At 37.4% G+C, this 24,209-nt stretch overlaps 6 protein-coding genes across 15 annotated transcripts in view; 4 read left to right on the top strand and 2 right to left on the bottom strand.

Moving 5' to 3' along the window:
• Positions 1-24,209, bottom strand: part of LOC111188212 (gastrula zinc finger protein XlCGF49.1) — a 232,620-nt gene that overhangs the window by 9,393 nt on the left and 199,018 nt on the right. Inside the window, exon 1 of one of the 5 annotated variants that reach the window (XM_049482442.1) lies at positions 6,233-6,560. The exons of the other annotated variants lie outside the window; for them this stretch is intronic. The gene's annotated coding sequence lies outside the window, so the exon portion shown is untranslated. Of the gene's footprint in view, positions 1-6,232; positions 6,561-24,209 lie in introns of those variants that run through there. 5 annotated transcript variants of the gene reach the window in all.
• The window catches only part of LOC111190415 (zinc finger protein OZF-like), a 589,012-nt gene that overhangs the window by 420,455 nt on the left and 144,348 nt on the right, over positions 1-24,209 (top strand). The gene's annotated exons all lie outside the window — the stretch shown is intronic.
• LOC103025045 (zinc finger protein 501) overlaps positions 1-24,209 on the top strand; it is a 266,885-nt gene that overhangs the window by 98,328 nt on the left and 144,348 nt on the right. The window lies entirely within an intron of this gene.
• Positions 1-24,209, top strand: part of LOC111197445 (zinc finger protein 239-like) — a 184,162-nt gene that overhangs the window by 18,935 nt on the left and 141,018 nt on the right. The gene's annotated exons all lie outside the window — the stretch shown is intronic.
• LOC103044584 (zinc finger protein 501) overlaps positions 1-24,209 on the top strand; it is a 234,011-nt gene that overhangs the window by 140,238 nt on the left and 69,564 nt on the right. The window lies entirely within an intron of this gene.
• LOC125780385 (zinc finger protein 239-like) overlaps positions 2,703-24,209 on the bottom strand; it is a 103,022-nt gene continuing 81,515 nt past the window's right edge. Inside the window, exon 2 of the mRNA XM_049482401.1 lies at positions 2,703-5,563. Within this exon, the coding sequence (XP_049338358.1) occupies positions 4,514-5,557 (1,044 nt within the window). The 5' untranslated portion in view covers positions 5,558-5,563 and the 3' untranslated portion in view covers positions 2,703-4,513. The remainder of the gene's footprint in view (positions 5,564-24,209) is intronic.

The raw sequence follows: 24,209 nt of genomic DNA, 5'->3' as shown, positions 1-24,209 counted from the left end.
CAACAAGAGAAATGTCTCTTGAAACAAAAGAGAGGATTGTTAAACTTCTTGAAGAAGGTAACTCTTCACGCATGGTTGCTAAAGATGTGGGCTGTTCACAGTCAGCTGTATCCAAGATATGGACCAAATACAAACAGCATGGAATGGTTGTTAAAGCCAAGCGTACTGGTAGACCGAGAAAGACATCAAAGCGTCAAGACAAGCAACTTAAGGCCATTTGTCTTGAAAACCGAAAAAGTATAACTAAACAGATGAAGCATAAATGGGAAGAAGCTGGAGCCAATGTATATGACCGAACCGTAAGAAATCACCTAAAGGAAATGGGATTTCAATACAGGAAAGCTAAAAGAAAACCATCATTGACACCTAAACATAAAAGAACAAGACTGCAGTGGGCTAAGGAGAGGCAATCATGGACTGTGGATGACTGGATGAAAGTTATCTTCAGTGATGAGTCAAGAATCTGCATTGGACAAGGTGATGATGCTGGAACTTTTGTTTGGTGCCGTTCCAGTGAGATTTATGAAGAGGCCTGCCTGAAGAAAACAACCAAATTTCCACAGTCCTTGATGATATGGGGCTGCATGTCAGGCAAAGGCACTGGGGAGATGACTGTGGTTAATTCTTCTATCAATGCACAAGTTTACATTGACATTTTGGACAGTTTTCTCATCCCTTCAATTGAACAGATGTTTGGAGATAATGAAATAATTTTCCAAGATGACAATGCATCGTGCCATAGGGCAAAAACAGTGAAGGCATTCCTTGGAGAAAGACACATTCAGTCGATGTCATGGCCTGCAAATAGTCCAGATCTCAACCCAATTTAAAACCTGTGGTGGAAATTGAAAAAAATGATCCACAAGAAGGCTCCGACCTGCAAAGCTGATCTGGCAACTGCTATCAAAGAGAGTTGGCACCAAATTGATGCAGAATACTGTTTGTCACTCATCAAGTCCATGCCTCAGAGACTGAAAGCCGTTATAAAAGCCAAAGGTGGTGCAACTAAATACTAGTGATGTATTTTGAATCATCTTTTGTTTATCTGTTTTTCATGATTCCATACTTTTTTCCTCAGAATTGAGTGATTCCATATTTTTTTCCCTGTGGTTGGTCAATAAAAGTAACATTCACATTCAATGTTTTTTCTTCATTTTTTGGGTTTTCCTGAAAGCCAACAAGTTGCACTTTGGAATGACATTATTGTATCATGAGTTTGTTTTACAGAATGAAATGTCTGAAGGAGTGCTCATCCAAGACTGGTGATTCCATACTTTTTGCCAGGGGTTGTATATATACTACCGTTAAAGCACAGCAGTTTAACTATTACAGATTATTACTAACTTTTTTTTTAGTCACTTCTGTCTGTACAGGGTTAATTACTGAACATTCTGTGTAAGGTCATGAAGCTAACAGGTGTGTGTTTGGTGTGTTTCCTGTTTAAGATCCATGTGTTTTTGTATGATGGGTGAATGTGATGATGTCACAGTGGGCCTCAGGGCGCAGTAGTACACAGCAGAGTCTCTCACACTCAGCTTCTGGATGCTCAGTGGAACTGATGTAGACTGGACTGCAGAACTCATTCTCTCATGGAACTCTGTTCCGTTATCTCCTGCTGAATATTTATCTCTTCTCAGAATGTATTTAGGAAAGTCATGGGATCTCTGAATGTACCAGAACAGATCTGGTTGGGATGAAGATGTTTGATAATTGCATTCTAATGTCACTGATGTTCCTTCAAAGTGAGTCACATCTCTGACTGGCTGTTCCACACTCTCTTCTCCACTGCAATCTGTGAAAACAGAGCAACAGATCTGTAAAAGAAAGTTTAAATCATTTATAAATCTGATAATGATGAAAGAAATCTTCCATACCAATAATAACAGCAGTAAAAATCAGCAGATTTATCAACAAGTGTTTCATGATGGATTGAGTCTGAAAGACAGAATGAAGAAGAGTGAAGAAACAGACTGATGGGAAAGAACAGCACAGAGGAGGAGTTTATGCTCAGAACTGCAGAAAATGAAGGGAGGATGTAAAATTAGGGTGGATGTGGCGCCCCCTTCTGGCTTTACAGTGTTTTACCTTAAACACAGTATTTACTGTACCTGTCATAGCAATTAGCCAAAGCATCAGCTTTATTTTATCTTCCTCTATAAATTTTGTTTAGGAGACGTGTGTCTGTGTATGTGTTTTCTCTCTTTTTTTCACTTATGACTAATATTTGACAAAATTCATGTTATACTTTTTTAAAATTTATTTTTGGATTAATTTCAATTGAAAATAAAATAATGTAATTTACATTTGAAGACAACAACAACAAAAAAAACATGGCCATGTAGTTTGGGATTTTTTTCTCCCTTAATAATAAAAACCTTTATTTAAAAATTTAGCAATTTCTCTCCAATGTGTGCTTATACACCTCACATAAATCATCAGATAAAACTACAAAATAAATACAAGAAGCATATGAACTTCAACACATTAATACAAATTATTATAAAACATGCTATTAACACTAAGCCAAATAGCCGTAAAGAATAGAACAGTACAGAATCCGTTAAAAATACAAAATACAACACAGATAGTATAGTTCCCTAATGAGCCAAACCACACATCATTTTTTGCAAAGAACATTTTGCACAGCCAAAACATTTTTGTAAAAAGAAAGCAGTATTAGATTTACTTCTCAAATACATGAACAATATCAAATTAGTCAGTTCTTGATTAATCCCTTCTACTTTTAACAGCAAGAAATTAGTATAGCACTTAATGAAGATTGAGGGCTGGTCTTCCTATTTACTGATCATTCTGATGTGGTCTGGGACTCTGGAAATCTGCCTGTGCCAAAAGTTATACTGTCTAAAAGTGTTGGGCAGCATTAGTGTCAATAAATAGGTCTTTGTCCTGAGGTGTGTTTTGTGAGAAGTGTTGTATAATAGCCTCGTTGCTGGAGCTGTCAGAGCTCAAGCTGTGGTCAGGTAAATCTTGGTCATGATAAAAAGGTGAGTCAAAAGGGTCACCTGGTCGTGCTCATACTCAGAAGTGTTTTTAATTGACCCATTGACCCACTGTGGTCAAGCAACATTCCTCTGCTCGTCTGTACTATATGTCTGCTAGTGGCAGCTAGTGTCCCAGGTATTAAAGGGCTTCAAATTGACAACATTGATGAAGACACCAGAATCCTCACCTGTATCCACCTTTTTTACCCTCTACATATCACATGTGAATGCTTTCAGACTGGTAGTGTTTTACACCTTTTCTGATTTGCCCATAAAAATGTATAGGTCACTGTACTGTTAGGTTTCAAAAAAAGTTTTTTCAAACCAGAGAGTGATAAGCAGCCAAAGCATCCCATCTTATCTGACTGACTCTACTGTTTAAGTGACTTATCCAAACGCTGTTGGAAAAGTCTTACTTCAGTTAAACCACTGTCCAACAGCAAGTTCTGAGTCGTGTTAGTCAATCTGTGATTCAGTGGGATTGAACATACTACATACTAGCTCGGGAAAGAGACCATCTAAAAATGATGAGTTTCTTTGATGTTACAGAACTAAAAAAAAACTCTGGAATATAATCAAGAGGAAGATGGATGATCACAAGCCATCAAACCAAACTGAACTGCATTGATTTTTTGCACCAGGAGTAGTGGCATAAAGTTATTCAAAAGCAGTGTGTAAGACTGGTGGAGGAGAACATGCCAAGATGCATGAAAACTGTGATTAAAAACCAGGGTGATTACACCAAATATTGATTTCTAAACTATGAATATGAATTTGTTTTCTTTGCATTATTTGAGGTCTAATAGCTCTGCATCTCTTTTTTTTTTGCAAATAAATGTTTTAACAATATTTTTATTTAGAATTTGGGAGAAATGTCGTTCGTAGTTTATAAAATAAAACAACAAAGTTAATTTTACTTAAACATATACCTATAAATAGTATAATCAGAGAAACTGATTCAGAAACTGAAGTGGTCTCTTCATTTTTCCAGAGCTGTATATGTATAGTGACCTATAACTTGTTATATTTAACATTTCTATTTAATATAATACATTTATTATTAACTGTTGTACGATCTAACTGTATTTCATTGTTGTGTATGTGTACCTTATAATGACACAAAATATGACAAAAAACATTGCTATAATTTTAGTACAATATGCAGTAAACAAACTCTTATTATTGAATTCCTTATTGCAATCACTAGATCATGTGAACTGGGCTCTACAGACAGACTTCAGTTCATCTACCTCAGGATCTGGCTTGGAAGGACAAACTTGGAGTATGGGCTGAAAGCTTATGAAAGCTTACATAACTATATTTTGTGTGATGTATATGCTTCAGCAACTGTTTAAAGCAGGTTTACACCTCTATCTATCGATCAATAGATCTGGGTTGGGAACTGGAATGATTTTAGGTGTATCACTGCCCATTTTCAAGACTGCTTTTAATGCTTGTGTTTATTGACTGATCGTAAAGATCTGAAGCTCACAGCACACTCTGAGCAGTGATTATGGTTTCTCTCCTGTGTGAACGCGCTGGTGTGATTTAAGATTACCCTTCTGAGTGAAACTTCTTCCACATTCTGAGCAGTGAAACGGTTTATCTCCAGTGTGAATGCGCTGGTGTGATTTAAGACCACCCTTCTGAGTAAAACTTTTTCCACATTCTGAGCAGTGAAACGATTTATCTCCAGTGTGAATGAGCTGGTGTCGCTGGAGATTATTATGTCTAGTAAAATTCTTCCCACAGACTGAACAATAATATGGTTTATTTCCAGTGTTAATGCACTGGTGTCGCTGGACAAAACTAGGTCTAGTAAAACTCTTCCCACAGTCTGAACAGTGATATGGTTTCTTTCCAGTGTGAATGATCTGGTGTACATTGAGAGTATTCCAATTATTAAAACACTTTCCACAGTCTGAACAGTAATATGGTTTCTCTCCAGTGTGAACGACCTGGTGTGTTCTGAGATTACTTCGACTCCTAAAACTCTTCCCACAGTCTGAACAGTGATACGGTTTCTCTCCAGTGTGAATGCGCTGGTGTTCTTGGAGAGTACTCCAACTACTAAAACTCGTCCCACAGTCTGAACAGTGATACGGTTTCTCTCCAGTGTGAATGCGCTGGTGTCGTTGAAGATTACTGTGAAATCTAAAATTCTTCCCACAGTCTGAGCAGTGATAAGGTTTCTCTCCATTGTGAATACGGGAATGATCTTGGAGACCACTCAGTCTAGTAAAACTTCTGCCACAGTCTGAACAGTGATATGGTTTCTCTCCAGTGTGAATGCGCTGGTGTGTTCTGAGATGACTGTGGTCAGAAAAGCTCTTCCCACATTCTAAACAGTGGTGAGTTTTCTTCTTGCCTGTACGTTTCAGCATTTGCTTGTGAGGTGTAGTAGAGAGTGTTTGATGAGTATTGGAGATCTCTCTGGATGCCATGTTCTCCAGTACATTCAGCAGCCTAACCTCTTTTTGAAATCTTGTTTTTGTGAATCTAAACTTTATCCAGTTGTCACTGGTATCAGGAGAAAACTTGGAACACGACAGCATTTAGTTCTGGAAGAAACAGAAAAAAAAAGAAAACATTGAATTTATTTCAATTCAAAATGCCTTGAAGTCATAATTAGGAGTTTAGAAACTTAAATTATTAAATTTACTTCACACTGCACCCTTTTGGATTTTCCCATATTTATCCCACATACAGCATCCTGCACAACTCATTCTGTACCTGCACTTTACTCATAGTTACTCTATCACCTACTGAACTATCGCCACACTTTCACACACATACTCTAGATTATTTGCACATGTATAGCCTTGTAATATCTATGTATTCAGCAATAGGTTACACTACAGTACAATACCATATGTCTGTAGCGCAAGTGATGGTTTATGGTTTACTGTTGTTCCATGTTGCACCATGGTTCCGGAGGAACGTAATTTTGTTACACTGTGTACCTGTACTCAGATGTAATGTCAATAAAAGCCTCTTGACTTGACTTCTATTTTATTTTGCTTACTCTATTCTATGTTGTAATTATTGTTCTCTGCATACTGTGGGAACTTGCACCAAAGTTTTTCACTCACCTGCACACCTGTACTCTTGTGATGTGATGATAAATTTGATTTGGGAGCTACCAAATATTTGGCATTCTGAATGTGTTTCTGTGTGTCTAAGAGTAAATGTAGAGCAGTGTGAAGGTGAAGAGTGGAACATCTCCATACCTGCAGCAGGTGAGCTGATGGTGTTCCTCCAGCAGAGCAGTCTGAGTACAGAGGAGTGGAGCTGCTGATCAGAGCTGGATCTTCTGCTGCTCCACTTTACTGGAGACCGGGGGAAACTCTAACCACCCTTCCATATTCACCTACAGAGAATACAGTCTTCATTTTAAACCACAGCAAACATCTGTCCAAAGCGCTGAAACTATTAGAACATGTCCAATCAATACATCACAATGACTCTGTTACTTGATCTGATCCAATACAATAAACAGCCCTCATTCCACTTTAACCTCCAACAGTCTGCTGCTGTGTTATTGGAGCGCCGCTGAGGAACCAATCACATCGCAAAAACAAACAGAGCCAATCGCGGTACCTGCTGTCAAAATAAAAGTCCCGCAGCGCCTTGAGGCTTACTTCTTTTCACTGATACTTTTAACTGTTTAAAAACGTCCCTAATCTTTTTTTGTTTTCCCACCACATTGCAAGTCAGAAAAGTTTACAGATTTGTTTTGTTTCTACTAATTTTGAAACCATATTAAATGTTATATATTAATACAAAATCTTTAACATTATTTTGTTGCACTATTATATATTTTTTTAGGGGTTCATCATATTGCTAAAATACAAAAAATATTTTTAACATATTGTTTTATTTTTAAAAGCCTGTATTTTCAGTTTCCATTCTTTTTTCAAAAACACTTTTGATTTACCTCTTGCCCAGACCTGATGTACGTGGAGTCACTTCTGGTAAAAACAGCATTTTAGGAGAAACAACCATTTTGACATTGTAAAATGGAGTTGAGAAACTACGCCCTGTTATCTATGTACAGCACTTTGTTTCAGCTGTTGTTGTTTTTAAAGTCAGAGTTGAATTTCACTGCTTTAATATATGTATATACAAAAATCAAGTGCCTAAAGTAAGTGCTATCTGTAATTACTATGAAGTTATTGCAAAGATAGTTGCTCCCAATTCATAGAAGTCATATAGCAATAATGTACAAGCTGCAATTATTTATTGAATAATCACTTTGCATATTAAATTAAAATCTCATTGATCTTAGTAACAGAAAACAGTATTTTGGAGGAAAGCAACTGTAAATACATGGACATGCTCCTTAAAACATAAACATAAAATGTCTCCAGGGCTTTAACCAGGGAAAAGTCCAGAAATCACTCTGATGTGATGAGACTGAATTGCAAACAACTTATCTGAGGATAACTTAACAGCTCTGCACTTACTGTACAAACTGTGTGCTGAAGGCTTTCACAAACATAGGTTTGTTGGGTGCAACAGCAAATGACACACAACAATTACACACTAACAAGCACAAATCCATGCAATAAGATTAGGTTTATATAATTGTTATAAATATTATAAAGATTTCCATTAAATGTATTTAATTAGGTCCAATAATGGCTGTGATTAATCACATGTTTTCCTCTTCATAGGCTTTTAATAGTGGATATTTAAAAATAAGTAAATAAAAGAATGAATGTTAGATTTATGAAATTTAATTTTATTTATAGTAATGTGACCAACCACACTATTGCTAAATAAAACTGGGTGATAGATGGGGTCTGACAAATGTATGACAAAAATGCAGAAAAACTGTAAGGGGGCAAATATGTTGTTAAAATAGCATTTCAAATATTAAAAGTATTTGAAAATATTAGAAATATTAACAGTATTCACACATATCACACTGTTGTATGACAAATTCACTATAATATGCTCTTTAAGATATGAATATTCGCCTCAGTGGTAACTTCAGATTTCTGTAGATTTGGCAGACTGGACGGGTCAGGTGGTTTCTCTGGTACTGTGTGGGTGTTCTCCTCCTCGTCTTGGTTCAGGTTGGTCTACAAACCCTCCTCTTCCTTACCTAGATGCATCACAGTGGGAACAGGTAACATTTGAGTGACTCCTTTACTGATAACATCTCCATGGATGGTTTTATCTGCTGTATATTAGCTAATAGCTGCTGTACAGATACACTAATCTGACCTTTTCACCCCTAGGCTTCTGAAAATGTCAACACTTCAAACTGCTCTGGAAAACAACATTCTGATTACCTTGTGAATCTACTCTCAATGGCCATTTTATCAGAACCCCCTCCACTGTAGCTCCACCTTGTTGGTGTTCAGGTAGTGACTGTAGCTCATCTGCTGATGGACAGAGTGTGTTAACCATCCTGTAGTCTAATGGTCAGTTCCTGACCACAGAGCTGCTCTTATCTGGAAATTATGGGATGGTGGACTTACTCTCGACCTGAGCATTAAGACCACTGCACCTGATCCACTCATACTGGCTCAACACCCACAACCATCAACACCACTGTTCCAGTAACACTGCAGTACTGGGAATTAACCCTCAGTGGTCCTGTGGTAAAAATCTGACCAGTAGCTGAAGCTCCTAAAGGTGGGTGTTTCCAATAAAGTGCCCAGTGAGTATATAGAAAGTTAGTTGGTCAGATGGTGATTGGTCAAATCTATAGTCTATAATATAGTCTATAATAAACACACAGCTCTTACTCTCAGCTGATCTCAGCTTCCTGTAGATTCTGGTGTAGATGTAAAACCCTCCGCCCAACAGCGACACCAGGATGATGACCTCAAACAGCCACACCGACACAAACACCATCAAGCCTGAGCAACAAGAGCAGAGAAGGACAGGAATCAACAGTCAGAAATTATTCTAGAAAGGAATGGTGTTGTGTTGCACAGCTGGTGATGCCACAGCCATCTGTCAGTGTCCGGATATCCCAGAGATACTGGGATGATGAAATAAATATCCATATATTTAAACTAAGCCACAAATCATCCAAATGGCAGACATTAGTTTTCTAAGTGTAAATTAGTCACATTTAAACATACATGTGTACACATATCATTTATTCTCAAATGCTTTTTTACACATCTAAACAGTAACTGAGCTGTTGAACTAAAATCTACAGTACAAACAAGCTACACATTATGAGAGGTTTTATAACTGGAGTCAAATTTTTACCGCTTTTCCACATTTGGTTTAGCGCAGACAGTGATGGGTCTGTAAGAAAAAAGAAATAGCATTTTTTAAAAATCCTTTTATTACTAAGAAATTTGAGTTATTGTCACCATTTTAAACTAAATTTCACTATTTCACTAAGATGACATATTGCTGATACAGGTGAAGCTAGTTGAGTAAGACTGTGTGCCTGCAATGACAATATATGAGAAGCTCTCTTAGTTTTTACATCATGGGAAGTACTGGTTTCTCCAGTAGTGTGTTTAAATTTAAATTTCCACCTCATTCAGATTGTGGTTTACCTATAATATTTAAATAAACAAACAAATAGGAACCGGTTTTGTTAAAACAACTGAAATTAACACTTCCTATAACCATCAACAAGTTCTTAAACCTCTCAAATGGCATTTTGGACCACTCTTCTTTTGCAAATTGCTCTTATATCTGAAGGGTGCCTTCTCCCAACAGAACTTTCCAGAGCTTTGTTTCCATCCATCTCTGGGTGCTTTTTGAAGTATGTTTGGGGTCATTGTCCTGATGGAAGACCCATGACCTAGGACGAAACCCAGCTTTCTGATACTGGTCCCTGCATTGTGAAAGAGTAGTTTCAGGTGTGTGTTTATATTTTGCCCACACCTGTTACTTGCCACAGGTGAGTTTAAACAAGCATCACATGCTTTAAACAAAAGTAACTTTGTCTGTCTGATGTTTTATGTGAAATTATGTATTTTTTTTCCTTTTTAATTAGCTTTTTTTGTGTTTCAATAAACACAAAGGAATTAAACATGTGTATAACAGAATCTGTGTAATTGCAATAATTTTTCTGTGAGAAAAATATTTTCTAAAAAGATTTCCTGGAAATAATGTTATGCTTCATTAGTGTAAATATTCAGTTAGTAATTTTCCATTTGAATAAATTACTAAAAATATTTTTCCTTTATTTTAAACTTTGAAATGGCTCAATTTGACCTGTAACTTAACAGGAGGATTAGCAGGTGAAGTTTTGCTGTATTTACCAGACCATCTGTCCAGTTCAATAGTTCTGTCTCCACTGCTGACGTGGTTCTCTACATGGCAGGTGACGTTTCCAGTATAGTCTTTATCCAGCAGGAGAGTCTGATTCCCATCAGTCAGATTCTGATCATGTGGGATTCCGTTCAGAGTCCAGCTGAACTGGGTCTGATCTCCATCAGAATAACAGTGAACTTTTCTGTTCTCACTGGAGAAACAGCTGTACATCACTTCCACTGACGACACCACAGCTGCAGATTATAGATCAACAATTATGTTACTCTACAACTCAGATTATATTACAGTTCTGATTATATTACAGCTCAGATTATATTACAGTTCTGATTATATTACAGCTCGGATTATAATACAACTCTCATTACATTACAGCTCAGATTATAATACAGCTCTTATTATAATACACCTCAGATTATATTACAGCTCTGATTATAATACACCTCAGATTATGTAACAGCTCAGATTAAATTGCAGTTCAGATTATAATACATCTTAGATTATAATACACCTCAGATTATATTACAGTTCTGATTACATTACAGCTCATATTATAATACAGCTCTTATCATAATACAGCTCAGATTATAATACAGCTCTTATTATAATACACTTCAGATTATATTACAGCTCAGATTATAATACAGCTCTTATAACAATACAGCTCTTATTATAATACAGCTCAGATTATAATACAGCTCTTATTATAATACAGCTCTTATTATAATACAGCTCAGATTATAATACAGCTCTTATTATAATACACTTCAGATTATATTACAGCTCTGATTACATTACAGCTCATATTATAATACAGCTCAGATTATAATACAGCTCTTATTATAATACACAATAAGACATTATAAACATTAAAATCTATTACTATTGCATGACTATAGTTTGCATAATATGCACAATATTACACAGAGATTTTAACAGGCTAATGCTAATGTTCTGTCTGCTCACCAAACTTTAGCAGCTGCTCTTTTCCCAACGTCATAATGGGATTATTACTCCAAAGGTTACTTTTAATTTGATTAAAGAAAAATTAAATTTAAATAACTTCAACTTCAATTCATAATACACTTCGAAAATGTTTGTTTGGTATTGTATATTACAATTTTGTGAATTTATGACATGATTACATGATATTTATGTTTTCTTATTATATTAAATTTATACCTTCACTGTAAAAAACAACCTATAGAATCTACTCAATAAATGTGAGGTAACAATTTGCACTCAGATTGTTTGGGTAGATTTCACCCTATATATTGAGTAAAAAATACCTGTATGTATCAGTTTTGATACACTAAAAAAATAAGGTAAAACCTACCCAACATTTCTCAATACTATTTACTTAAAAAAAGTGAGTAATATTAACATTATTGTTATTTCTTTTTCTACCTCATATTTATTAGTTACATATTATATATAATTTTTTTATCTATCTAGCTAATCGCTACTTATATAGATAAGGTTAAATTTACCTAAATAAATTATGAGGACATTTTTTTTTATTTAATTGTTAATCCAAAAGTTACTTTGGGTATTTAAGATTGCTAAGACAAAAGTGTTAATAGAAGAACATCAAATGCACAAATGTATCACTTTTGCCACTTTTCAACTCATGTGCCTATTTGCAATGTAGCCATCCATTTCATTAAAACCATGAACAGCATCAACACTTTTCTTGAACAGCTGAATAACAAAAGGTTTGCATACTTATGTATGAGATATTTGAGATGTGAAATACTTATAAAAGCACATAAAATGTAAATAACAAGAGGCATAAAACATATTTTAAGTTTTTAAAACATTTATTAACCCCAATAGGTCATAACAACAGATTACATTCAAAATATAACATGAATAATAATGCAAGTTATAGAAGCGGAATAAAGGTGTATAAAAGTTTGTGACTCAATGTGGGTAAAACAGTTCATTCCATTCGTTCCTTCTGAGGCTGTGGACCTACTTGGGCAGTTTTGCTCCAGGAAGCTCCACAACAATTTTCTGGAAAACTTTGCAAGTGTACTTGAGCTTCTTGAAGGTTGAGGGCGTAGATCAAGCCAACAGCATACATGCCTTGGTCTTGTTTACACACCCTTTCAGCACTTGGATGTCCTCTATGACAACAGACACATCTACTGGGTCATCTTCAGCGATGACATTATGGATCACGAGCACCTTCATGGTTTGATCTGTGTAGTCTTCACGTCCGTCCTCCATGGCAAAAGAATAAGAAAAAAGGAATATACAATTGATTATCATATTAACAATATAGCATTTACAATCTAATGACAAACCCAGAACATCAGAAAGAAACAAAAATGTGTCACTTAAACTCATAACAGATCTGCTACTAGACCACCTGTATACAAGGGTGAACCATTCAGATTTCAATAATCATGGCCTATCTGTATAGTTTAACGCACCTAATGTAATGTAACCCAAGTGTGTTTAAAACAATATTATAAAGAACAAACCAATATTTAAAAGGCACGCAATGTGTACAGTAATACACTGAAGGTTGGGTAAACCAACTGCCTGAAACACAGTTCTGTGATGAGCATCAAGAATGAAAATGATATTAGGGCAACCCTGTGTATACCTTAAAGGAGATCTCTGGTGTAAAAATGACTTTAGCTGTAGTAAAACATGATAAAAAGTATTTACCTTTGATGAATAGCCCACCTCAGTTCTCCCACAGCTTTCTGAGATCCAGCAATTTTGTACTGTTTATCCAAGCACACTTTACAATGGGTGAAACAGAATGAAATCGCTTTTTACACAGTTATCCAGGCTCAAAGTAGAAGGTAGAATCCAGAGAGTCTGGATAACGATGTAAAAAGCGATTTATCTGCATGGGCAAGAGTATGCCCCGTTTCACCCATTGTAAAGTCTGCTTGGACAAACAGTACAACATTGCTGGATCTCAGAAAGCTGTGGGAGAATGGAGGTGGGCTATTTATCAAAGGTAAGTACTTTAAATTTTACACCAGAGTTTTCCTTTAGGTTGATCACTAACATACCTGACAGTCTTGGAAGAGGTCTTCTTGGTGTTCCCCAGGGTACTCATGAGGCAACAGACAACTGAATTCCTCAATACTAAAAAAGTAAATGAAGAAAAAAAATAAAAAAACAAACAAAACCGTACACACCTCATTTACAGTGTTAAGGAGTGGATGCATCCTAGCACCAGCAGCTCCTCCTTTGGCACGCAACAGCTGTAAAAGATGTGGTGTGTACCAGTCAAGCTGTGCTGGAACTCCTCTTTAACCTAGAGAACGAGATTAGAGACAAAATGAATACAACCAATTAGAGATAGTCACCAATTCCTTAAAGCAATTTATATATATATATATATATATATATATATATATATATATATATATATATATATATATATATATATTTAGTTAGTAGGTAAGTGAGGGACCATGTAAAAGGTTTCAGAACTTTATTCATGGAGGGCCAATTGTCAGCACAGCATAGAGGTTTCTCTACTTAAATAAATTCAACAAACCAGCCACATGCAGTAAGTACAAGCAGGAGTATGTAGGTAGGTACAAAAAAAATGCTGGACTACAAGACCGAATTTGTGCATAGCTAAGGTACAGTTTTAACAACAGTTTTGGCACACTAGCCCACCCACGTATGTGGACAAGGGTGAGGCTGGACAAGTTAGCTAAGCTAGCTAGGATAACCTAACTAGGTTAGTTATTTATCCAAGCACCACCCTCTTCCACACACTAAATTAACTTCGCTATTTTATCCAGCAATCACCCTCGTCAATACATACAACGTTTTAGCTAGCTAGGTAACCTAGGTTAGCTAGTGTTAACAAAGTAACCAATTTATCCAGTCCCCAACCTCTCCCACACACCGAATTAGCTCGCTAACCGAAGGTTTTAGCTAGCTAGGTAACCTAGATTAGCGAGTGTTAGCAAAGTAACTCATTTAACCAGTCCCCAACCTCTCCCACACACCAAACTAGCTCGCTAACCGAAGGTTTTAGCTAGCTAGGGAACCTAGATTAGCGAGCGTTAGCAAAGTAACTCATTTAACCAGTCCCCAACCTCTTCCACACACCGAATTAGTTCGCTAACCAAAGGTTTTAGCTAGCTAGGTAACCTAGATTAGCGAGCGTTAGCAAAGTAACTCATTTAACCAGTCCCCAACCTCTCCCACACACCGAATTAGCTCGCTAACCAAAGGTTTTAGCTAGCTAGGTAACCTAGATTAGCGAGCGTTAGCAAAGTAACTCATTTAACCAGTCCCCAACCTCTCCCACACACCGAATTAGCTCGCTAGTTGAGTGTTTTAGTTAGCTAGGTAACCTAGTGTTAGCAAACTAACTCATTTAACCAGTCCCCAACCTCTCCCACACACCGAATTGGCTCGCTAACCAAAGGTTTTAGCTAGCTAGGTAACCTATATTAGCGAGCGTTTGCAAAGTAACTCATTTAACCAGTCCCCAACCTCTCCCACACACCGAATTAGCTCGCTAACCGAAGGTTTTAGCTAGCTAGGTAACCTAGATTAGTGAGCGTTGGCAAAGTAACTCATTTAACCAGTCCCCAACCTCTCCCACACACCGAATTAGCTCGCTAACCGAAGGTTTTAGCTAGCTAGGTAACCTAGATTAGCGAGCGTTGGCAAAGTAACTCATTTAACCAGTCCCCAACCTCTCCCACACACCGAATTAGCTCGCTAACCAAAGGTTTTAGCTAGCTAGGTAACCTAGATTAGCGAGCGTTAGCAAAGTAACTCATTTAACCAGTCCCCAACCTCTCCCACACACCGAATTAGCTCGCTAACCAAAGGTTTTAGCTAGCTAGGTAACCTAGATTAGCGAGCGTTACCAAAGTAACTCATTTAACCAGTCCCCAACCTCTCCCACACACCGAATTAGCTCGCTAACCGAAGGTTTTAGCTAGCTAGGTAACCTAGATTAGAGAGCGCTTGCAAAGTAACTCATTTAACCAGTCCCCAACCTCTTCCACACACCGAATTAGCCCGCTAACCGAAGGTTTTAGCTAGCTAGCTACATGAGCACACAGACTACAAATCTTGATTTAGAACTTTACTTACTTGCATCAACTTTTGCACTCATACACGGCAACAGGTTAACTAGGAATTAGCAAAGTAACTCATTTAACCAGTCCCCAACCTCTCCCACACACCGAATTAGCTCGCTAGTTGAGTGTTTTAGTTAGCTAGGTAACCTAGTGTTAGCAAACTAACTCATTTAACCAGTCCCCAACCTCTCCCACACACCGAATTGGCTCGCTAACCAAAGGTTTTAGCTAGCTAGGTAACCTATATTAGCGAGCGTTTGCAAAGTAACTCATTTAACCAGTCCCCAACCTCTCCCACACACCGAATTAGCTCGCTAACCGAAGGTTTTAGCTAGCTAGGTAACCTAGATTAGTGAGCGTTGGCAAAGTAACTCATTTAACCAGTCCCCAACCTCTCCCACACACCGAATTAGCTCGCTAACCAAAGGTTTTAGCTAGCTAGGTAACCTATATTAGCGAGCGTTTGCAAAGTAACTCATTTAACCAGTCCCCAACCTCTTCCACACACCGAATTAGCTCGCTAACCGAAGGTTTTAGCTAGCTAGGTAACCTAGATTAGTGAGCGTTGGCAAAGTAACTCATTTAACCAGTCCCCAACCTCTCCCACACACCGAATTAGCTCGCTAACCGAAGGTTTTAGCTAGCTAGGTAACCTAGATTAGCGAGCGTTGGCAAAGTAACTCATTTAACCAGTCCCCAACCTCTCCCACACACCGAATTAGCTCGCTAACCAAAGGTTTTAGCTAGCTAGGTAACCTAGATTAGCGAGCGTTAGCAAAGTAACTCATTTAACCAGTCCCCAACCTCTCCCACACACCGAATTAGCTCGCTAACCAAAGGTTTTAGCTAGCTAGGTAACCTAGATTAGCGAGCGTTAGCAAAGTAACTAATTTAACCAGTCCCCAACCTCTCCCACACACCGAATTAGCTCGCTAACCGAAGGTTTTAGCTAGCTAGGTAACCTAGATTAGAGAGCGCTTGCAAAGTAACTCATTTAACCAGTCCCCAACCTCTTCCACACACCGAATTAGCCCGCTAACCGAAGGTTTTAGCTAGCTAGCTACATGAGCACACAGACTACAAATCTTGATTTAGAACTTTACTTACTTGCATCAACTTTTGCACTCATACACGGCAACAGGTTAACTAGGAATCTTACCTTCAAAACAGCAGCTCAACAACAGACGAGCAGCAGCACTCAAAACCCTCGACAAGTGCGTGAGGGACCAATAGTTTTTAAGTATATGTTACTATATATTTTTAGGTAGCAGTTGTCACTGTTAAAAAATGGGTAGTGTAGGTAGAATTTACCCATTGTAATTTATTTTTCTAGCTGACTAATACATTTGGGTATTTTTTAAACAATATGAATGGGTTATATATACCACCCTCCAAAATCATTTTTTACAGTGTTTGTTTATAAGGCATAGTTGCATTATAAGACATTTATAGCTGTATTTATAGGCATTCATATCGGATTGATGTGATTAGAGAATGTGTAGACCTACCTTCAATAATCAGTTTAAAAATAAAAACTCTACTCTGTACTGAACTACTGCCCTCTATTTCGTATATTCCTGAATCTTCCTTCTCAGCGCTGGTTATTATCATGGTTGTGTTTTCAGGAACAAACTGCCATCTTGGATCTGAATGGTTTTGTATGAACATTTGGCGTCTGATTTAAAAAATTATTTCTGTAGAAGTTTCACTGAATTTCTTCCTTATATGCATATGTTGTCAGGAAATATCTTCATGTACAGCGAGCGTCCCAGAGCTCCATAACACTCATAACGCGCATTGCAGTAAGAAGCTCCAGTAATCAGACCTGCAGATGAAGAAGATGAAGACAGTGATGAGTAATCTTGTGTAAATACGTAATAAGACCTGGTTGAGATAGACTGTAGTTTGGAAAAATGAAATGCTAACAATAACTACTGCTGTTATGTAAAATCCCTGCATACAGTTGCTGCTGTTGTTCAGTCTGGTGGTTGCTCTTTTTCTTCCAATATGAATAAAATATTTTACCTTGACATACAGAAATCTAATATAAACAGTTATCATATAAAATATATATACTAGTAATTAATTTTTATTTAACATATATTTGTCATATATTGAAATATATGCAACCGATATACCAGCTTATTTGAACCTGGGATTTTATGCGATGCAAAATTGCAAATAATTATGAAATAAAATTAATTAATAAAATTATCAAAAATTTTAATCAAATAAAAATCTAAAAGGTGTGGCAAGCAAAAGTATTCAGCCCCATTGTGTGATCAACTTCAGAGGTCATTTGATTAGAGTTGTGTAATTTGGTCTCAGTATAACTACAGCTGTTCTGTGAAGATTTATTAGAGAACATTATTGATCAAACAGCGTCATAAAACCCCAGGAAACATCAGACTGGTCACAGATAAAGTTGTGGAGAAGAATAACGCAGGGTTAGGTTTAATAAAATTGTTATTATAAACATAATATTTGTGAATGTCTACTACCAAAAGTATTTCCTTGTTGGGTATACAGAAATAAAGTTATAGGGGGTGTTTGTAAGATAGACTATCTGCTAGGAAAAAGTGGAAATTTGTTTATATCAATTATGTTTATTCAGTTAATACATAAATTTAATCTCACAATATTTCAACTTTAATCTATTAATGCCGTTTTGTCTTTTTTCTCAAAATATTTTGACTTTAACCTTGTTAATTACAATTTTTTTTGAGTGACTCTAAAATGCTGTCGAATCACATTTGAGTATGGATAGATCTTCAGAAGTACCAAATGATGCAGCTTGATCTTCCCCACTGTCATTAAACACACACACTCTACAGGAGTGAAATGAAGACTCACCCACAGCAGATCCTGTGAACATCAGCAGAACTCCACAGATCAGCAGCATTTTATTTAGTCCAGAGAACAGCAGTAGAACCCGGTTCTTCAGTCCCACAAAGTTTCCAATTCTGATATACACACAACCTTAACTCACTCTTTAACAGTTTACGCAACGACAGGATATAATACTATGTTTCTGTATGAGCTAACTTCCTGTTAGCATTTTAGATAAGTCACAGCTAGATGATATCATAACTTACACAACATTTCTCTTCCTAATCACCTTTTATCACAGCTCATCATCACTGTCTGACAAAAACCTTGTACATTAATATACAGGAAAAGGGAAAAAATGTCTTAACCTTTAATGTCAACCTAAAAAAATAATTTACACGCATTTCAAACATGTCAAATAATAAAAAAAAACATAAAAATAGAGATACAAATACAGTCTTTTCTGTTTAGTGAAGTGTAGTCACTTTGTATTCCCACCAATTAAGTAGGACCAACTTCTCATCACATTATTAAAGCTAGCATGCAGACACATTTGTTTTCACCTGTGGTCGTTTCTTACACTGCCCTCTTGTTATCTTACCAAGGTGTCTCTCAGTGTGTGTATATATACAACAACTTGCAGACGTATTCACCCCCTTGGCATTTTCATGTTTTGTTACCTCACAACCTGAAATTAAAATGGATTATGTGAGGGTTTGCATCATTTCATTTACAGGCCATGCCTACAACTTTGAACATTTGATATTATTTTTTTATTGTGAAGCAAATAACGGAAAACATCAGTGTGCAAAACTATTCACTCCCCTAAAGTCAGTACTTTTAACTTGGACCAGTTACCCAGTCCCTGCTGCTGAAAAACATCCCCACAGCATGATGCTTCCACCACCATGTTTCACTGTGTTGGTGTTCTTGGAGTGATGACATGTGTTGGATTTGCATCATTTGCATTTTTTCTGTAAGTATTTTTTTTTCTGGCCACTCTTCCATAAAGCCCAGCTCTATGGTTTGTACAGCTTATCGTGGTCATATGGACAGATTCTCCAGTCTCTGCTTGGAAACTCTGTAGCTCCTTCAGAGTTACCTTTGGTATCTGGGACACGGCTGGTATTGGGACATGGCTGGAAATAACGCCCTTATAAGGAAATAAGGAGCCCAAGAAAGGGCGGAAACTAAAGTCACGCCTAGTTTGACATGCTCTGCGCCATGCTCCCTGACTCTGACCAGTAGAAAGACAGAGCGTTCTGTGGTGCACAGACGTAAACATGGCAATCATGCAGTTCTTTGGACCAGAGAAACAGAAGAAAATTTGTTGAGCTGTGGCAGCAATACCCCTGCCTTCAGTTTATTCTTTATTCTGTTTATTCTTTATTCTGTTTACATGCACAGAAACCTGGCTAAAGTAGCTTCATCTTTACCTCAATTTCTCTCTGGAGTACACAGAATTAAAATGGCACACATTTCTTAGCTAGTAAACATATCATTACCAAATTGAACTACTTGCACTTAAAAGTTACTTATTTAAAACGTTATCTGGAGACATTTAGTTGACAGTGTTATCATGTAGGAGTAATATTGATGAATAAACATTTGTGTGGACAGTTATTTATCTCAGTGCTACTGAACTCTACTAAAGCATAAGTTGACTGATAAATCACTGTACTGATCAGACATTTATCTTAGTGTTACCAAACCTACTAAAGCATGAGTAGAATGATAAATCACTGTACTGATCAAAAGTAGAAGCAGAACACTTTTATTATGTATATCTGTTACACAAATGACACTGTAGATCAGGGAATTTTTATAAATTGTCCCGTCTATCAGGCATTTTGTAGGACACTAAAATTGTCTAGAATTTCAAGTGTATAACACCACTTTTAACCATTAGCAATGACTAATTCTACCATCTGATTTTAACACCAATCTTAAATAAAAAGAATACCCATATCTCCAGCTTGAGCTTTATCCTTCATTTACTACATCTGTGCTTGCTTTTGTGTTATTATCACCTGCATAACCACATCCAGTCATTTCTGAGAGAGTGTAATAAGAGATAAGCAGTGTGGTTTGATATTACTTTGATCTGCTTGTGTTCAAAGTAAACAGAAGGTGTGTGAGTTTTTGTAAAGCTTCTCAGAGACTTTGTATCACTGTGCTGCTACTCTAAGAGCACAGTAGTAGAGAGCTGTATCTGCCAGTCTTACTGTAACAGTGAGATCAGTGGATGATCTGGTTGTAGTCGACCCAAATCTACTGTCTGCAGTGTCATCATTACTCCACGATCGAGCTCCTCTATACAGTAAATACTGTAGAGCTCTGTTAGGATACTGTGTGTACCAGTAGAGCCGAATAGCATTACTGTCCGAGTCATAAGAGCATTTTAGTGTAACAGATTCTCCCTCTGTTCTAGACTCAAACAGAACATCTGGTCTAATCCAATCAGCAGAAAACACACCTGAAATATAAAAACATAGTAGAATTTAAAACATTTAAAAAGTATAAAAACATTTTTTGCACATATCTTGACAGTGAGTACCTGATATGGTGATGAGGGTGATGAGGAGGATGTTCTTCATTGTGAATATGATCAGATGGAATCAGTAGTGTGTTTAAGCTCTCAGTGCTCTAATGCTGATCTGTGTGTTAGTGTGAATCTCTCTGAAGTGAGAGCAGTTATGAGAAACTACAACAGGAAACTCCTGCTCTGAGGAGCTGCTCCACTCTGCTCTCTGTCTTTATTAAAGATCAGAGCGTTAATAAATCAACCACAAACACAGACAGCTGTTTAAAGAAGAACATTGGTGTAATATTGACTTTAGATGTAGTAAAACATGAGGAAAAGTACCTTTGTTGAATAGCCCACCATAGCTCTCTTACAGCTTTCTGAGATCCAGTAATATGGTGCTTTTTGCCAGCACTCTGTACAACGACCATATCGGGCATATTTTGCCCCAATAAAATGCTTTTTACACAGTTATTTAGGCTCAAGTAGCTGCGCAACTCCTTGGTAGAATCTGGAGAGCCCTTACATGTAAAACAAAGCATTAATAGCATAAAAATGTGCACAAGAAGCTTATTAAAAACCAATGTTAAAGGGATAGTTCGGTATTTTTGACATGAGTCTGTATGGCATCATCATAACCAGTGTCGTGCATCCACACTGACTTACCCCCCACAGCGTCCTGTGAGCCGAGTTCTTGTCCAGTTTAGGTCAAAGCGAAAGTAGTCCGGCATGTTTGCTGTGGTCAGGAAAATAACTCCTTTTTCTTCCCAAAGCAGTACGTGTTCAAAAGAGTGATTTATTTACATCACAAAAAACTAACCCTGCAAAAGTCACGCCTCGTAAATCACTTGGGTCCTACTTTCTCTCATTTCATATCAGTGCGCGTCATTCTGACAGCGAGCTGCGCACGCGTCAACTTGTTCTGTGTTTTGGCAGTGCTTAGCAGCTGTGTTCAGACTAGCAACGCAAACGAGCTAACTTTAGGGAGAAGTCTATTGGCTTTTATAAGCTTTGTAAACACATATATATATATATATAGCTAGGTGTGTGTGTGTGTTAAAATGGTGCGGACTTGTGACTATCCAGGCTGTAGCAACAAAGATGTGGCTGATTCTCCGCAGAGTTTTCATCGTTTTCCTGTGACTGATGTTGCTCTGAGGAAACTTTGGGTACTAGCGCTGGGCATCCATGTGGACACAAAAGTGGAAAAAATAAAAAAGCTTCGTGTTTGCAGTGCGCACTTCAGCGATGATGACTTTTTATCCACATGTCCTGGACAACGACAGATGAAGAAACGGATTCTGAATAAATCTGCTGTCCCTGCACCCCAGGTAAATAAAACTGTAGCCTACCAATGTTCTCTACAGCATTCGCTCATAGCGTAAAAAAAGTTCTCAACACACCAGCATTCAGGAGTGCAGGGAAGTCACTGTTGTTTGTGATGCAAGCAGCTGCCCCGCTGACATCCTCATCAATGGATAGGTCTTGCATCTCGGGCATAACTAAGTCCCACTCGTGGCAACAGTAGCATTCCACCTCGGTCTGCATTATTTCGCACTTGAAACAAGTGCACCAGGATTTGTCGGCCACCCTGGGTATCGCAGCTCCAGCAGTGGCTCCAGTTTCATCTTCCACCACTTCTCTGTCCACCCTCTCTTTCTGCCCGATCTAATTCCATTTGGCGAAGTTCAACATCTGTATACTCGGGTTCATAAAGATATCCCCGTGGCCCTGAGCGGTGATCAATGTTTTCCTCGTCACTCTCGTAGTCAGACATGTTCTCGAGGCGAGAAGTAAACAAAGCGACCCAAACACGTAGGCTAGCTGTCAGGTTGCAGCGCTGCGCGCATTGATATGGAACGAGAGAAAGTAGGACCCAAGTGATTTACGAGGCGTGACTTTTGCAGGGTTAGTTTTTTGTGATGTAAATAAATCACTCTTTTGAACACGTACTGCTTTGGGAAGAAAAAGGAGTTATTTTCCTGACCCCAGCAAACATGCCGGACTACTTTCGCTTTGACCTAAACTGGACAAGAACTCGGCTCACAGGACGCTGTGGGGGGTAAGTCAGTGTGGATGCACGACACTGGTTATGATGATGCCATACAGACTCATGTCAAAAATACCGAACTATCCCTTTAACATTGTAATAACTGTTTAAAGTGTCCTAAAGTAAATGTTTGAAAGACTTAGGCTCATATCATCAATGTACTTGCAATGCAGACGCACAGATGTTTATAAAAAGATACCTGAGATATACCGCTGTTATGAATAGCAACTGGACTATGATTCCCAATCTCCTTAAAGACAATTTCCTGCGACTTTGTTACATTTAGGGTGGTTCATGTTACACTATTCTACAAATTTATGTATCTCAAAATAAAAAACTGTAAAAAAAGTAAATAAAAAAAGTCAATAAAATATTGGTCTATAAGTTTTACAAATAATTGTATTCAGTTTTATTTACTTTTTGGTGGGTTTTATTGCTTGCATTTATTTTCCCAATTGTTTTGAATATATATATATATTTTTAAATATATAAATATATTAAAATAGAACTTGTAAGCCTAAAATACACAAGTTTACAATTTGCCTATATAATTTTCCTCCTCCAGTTTTTTCTGAGTGAAACTGATAATCCTGTTTTATTGGTTATATTATATCATTATATTAGTAATATTCTGTTTTCTTTCTGACGGGTGGAAATCTGTGAAGCAGCACACATACATAAAAAAAAATACTGGATAAGCAATTTTAGCAGTTTAACATTTAAAGATTTATTAAACATAATTTTAATATAATTTTAGTCACTTCTGCATGAAGCTAACAGGTGTGTGTGTTTGGTGTGTTTCCTGTTGGAGCTGCATGTTTTTGTATGATGGGTGAATGTGATGATGTCACAGTGGGCTTCAGGGCGCAGTAGTACACAGCAGAGTCTCTCACACTCAGCTTCTGGATGCTCAGTGGAACTGATGTAGACTGGACTGCAGAACTCATTCTCTCATGGAACTCTGTTCCGTTATCTCCTGCTGAAAATTTATCTCTTCTCAGAATGTATTTAGGAAAGTCATGGGATCTCTGAATGTACCAGAAGAGATTTGGTTGGGGTGAAGAAGTTTGATAATTGCATTCTAATGTCACTGATGTTCCTTCAGAGCGAGTCACATCTCTGACTGGCTGTTCCACTCTCTCTTCTCCACTGCAATCTGTGAAAACAGAGCAACAGGTCTGTAACAGAAAGTTTAAATCATTTACTGATCTGATAATGATGAAAGAAATCTTCCATACCAATAATAACAGCAGTAAAAATCAGCAGATTTCTCAACAAGTGTTTCATGATGGATTGAGTCTGAAAGACAGAAGTGAAGAAACAGACTGATGGGAAAGAACAGCACAGAGGAGGAGCTCATGCTCAGAACTACTGTAAATCAAGGGAGGATTTAAAATTAGGAAGGATCTGGCGCCTCCTTCTGGCTTTACATAGCTTTAGCTTTAAGTCAAGTCAACTTAAGT

Source organism: Astyanax mexicanus, chromosome 8, assembly GCF_023375975.1.
Source record: "Astyanax mexicanus isolate ESR-SI-001 chromosome 8, AstMex3_surface, whole genome shotgun sequence".
Classification (NCBI taxonomy): Eukaryota; Metazoa; Chordata; class Actinopteri; order Characiformes; family Acestrorhamphidae; genus Astyanax; species Astyanax mexicanus.
The sequence above is the reverse complement of the archived record's forward strand: the minus strand, read 5'-3'. Positions and strand labels throughout refer to the sequence as shown.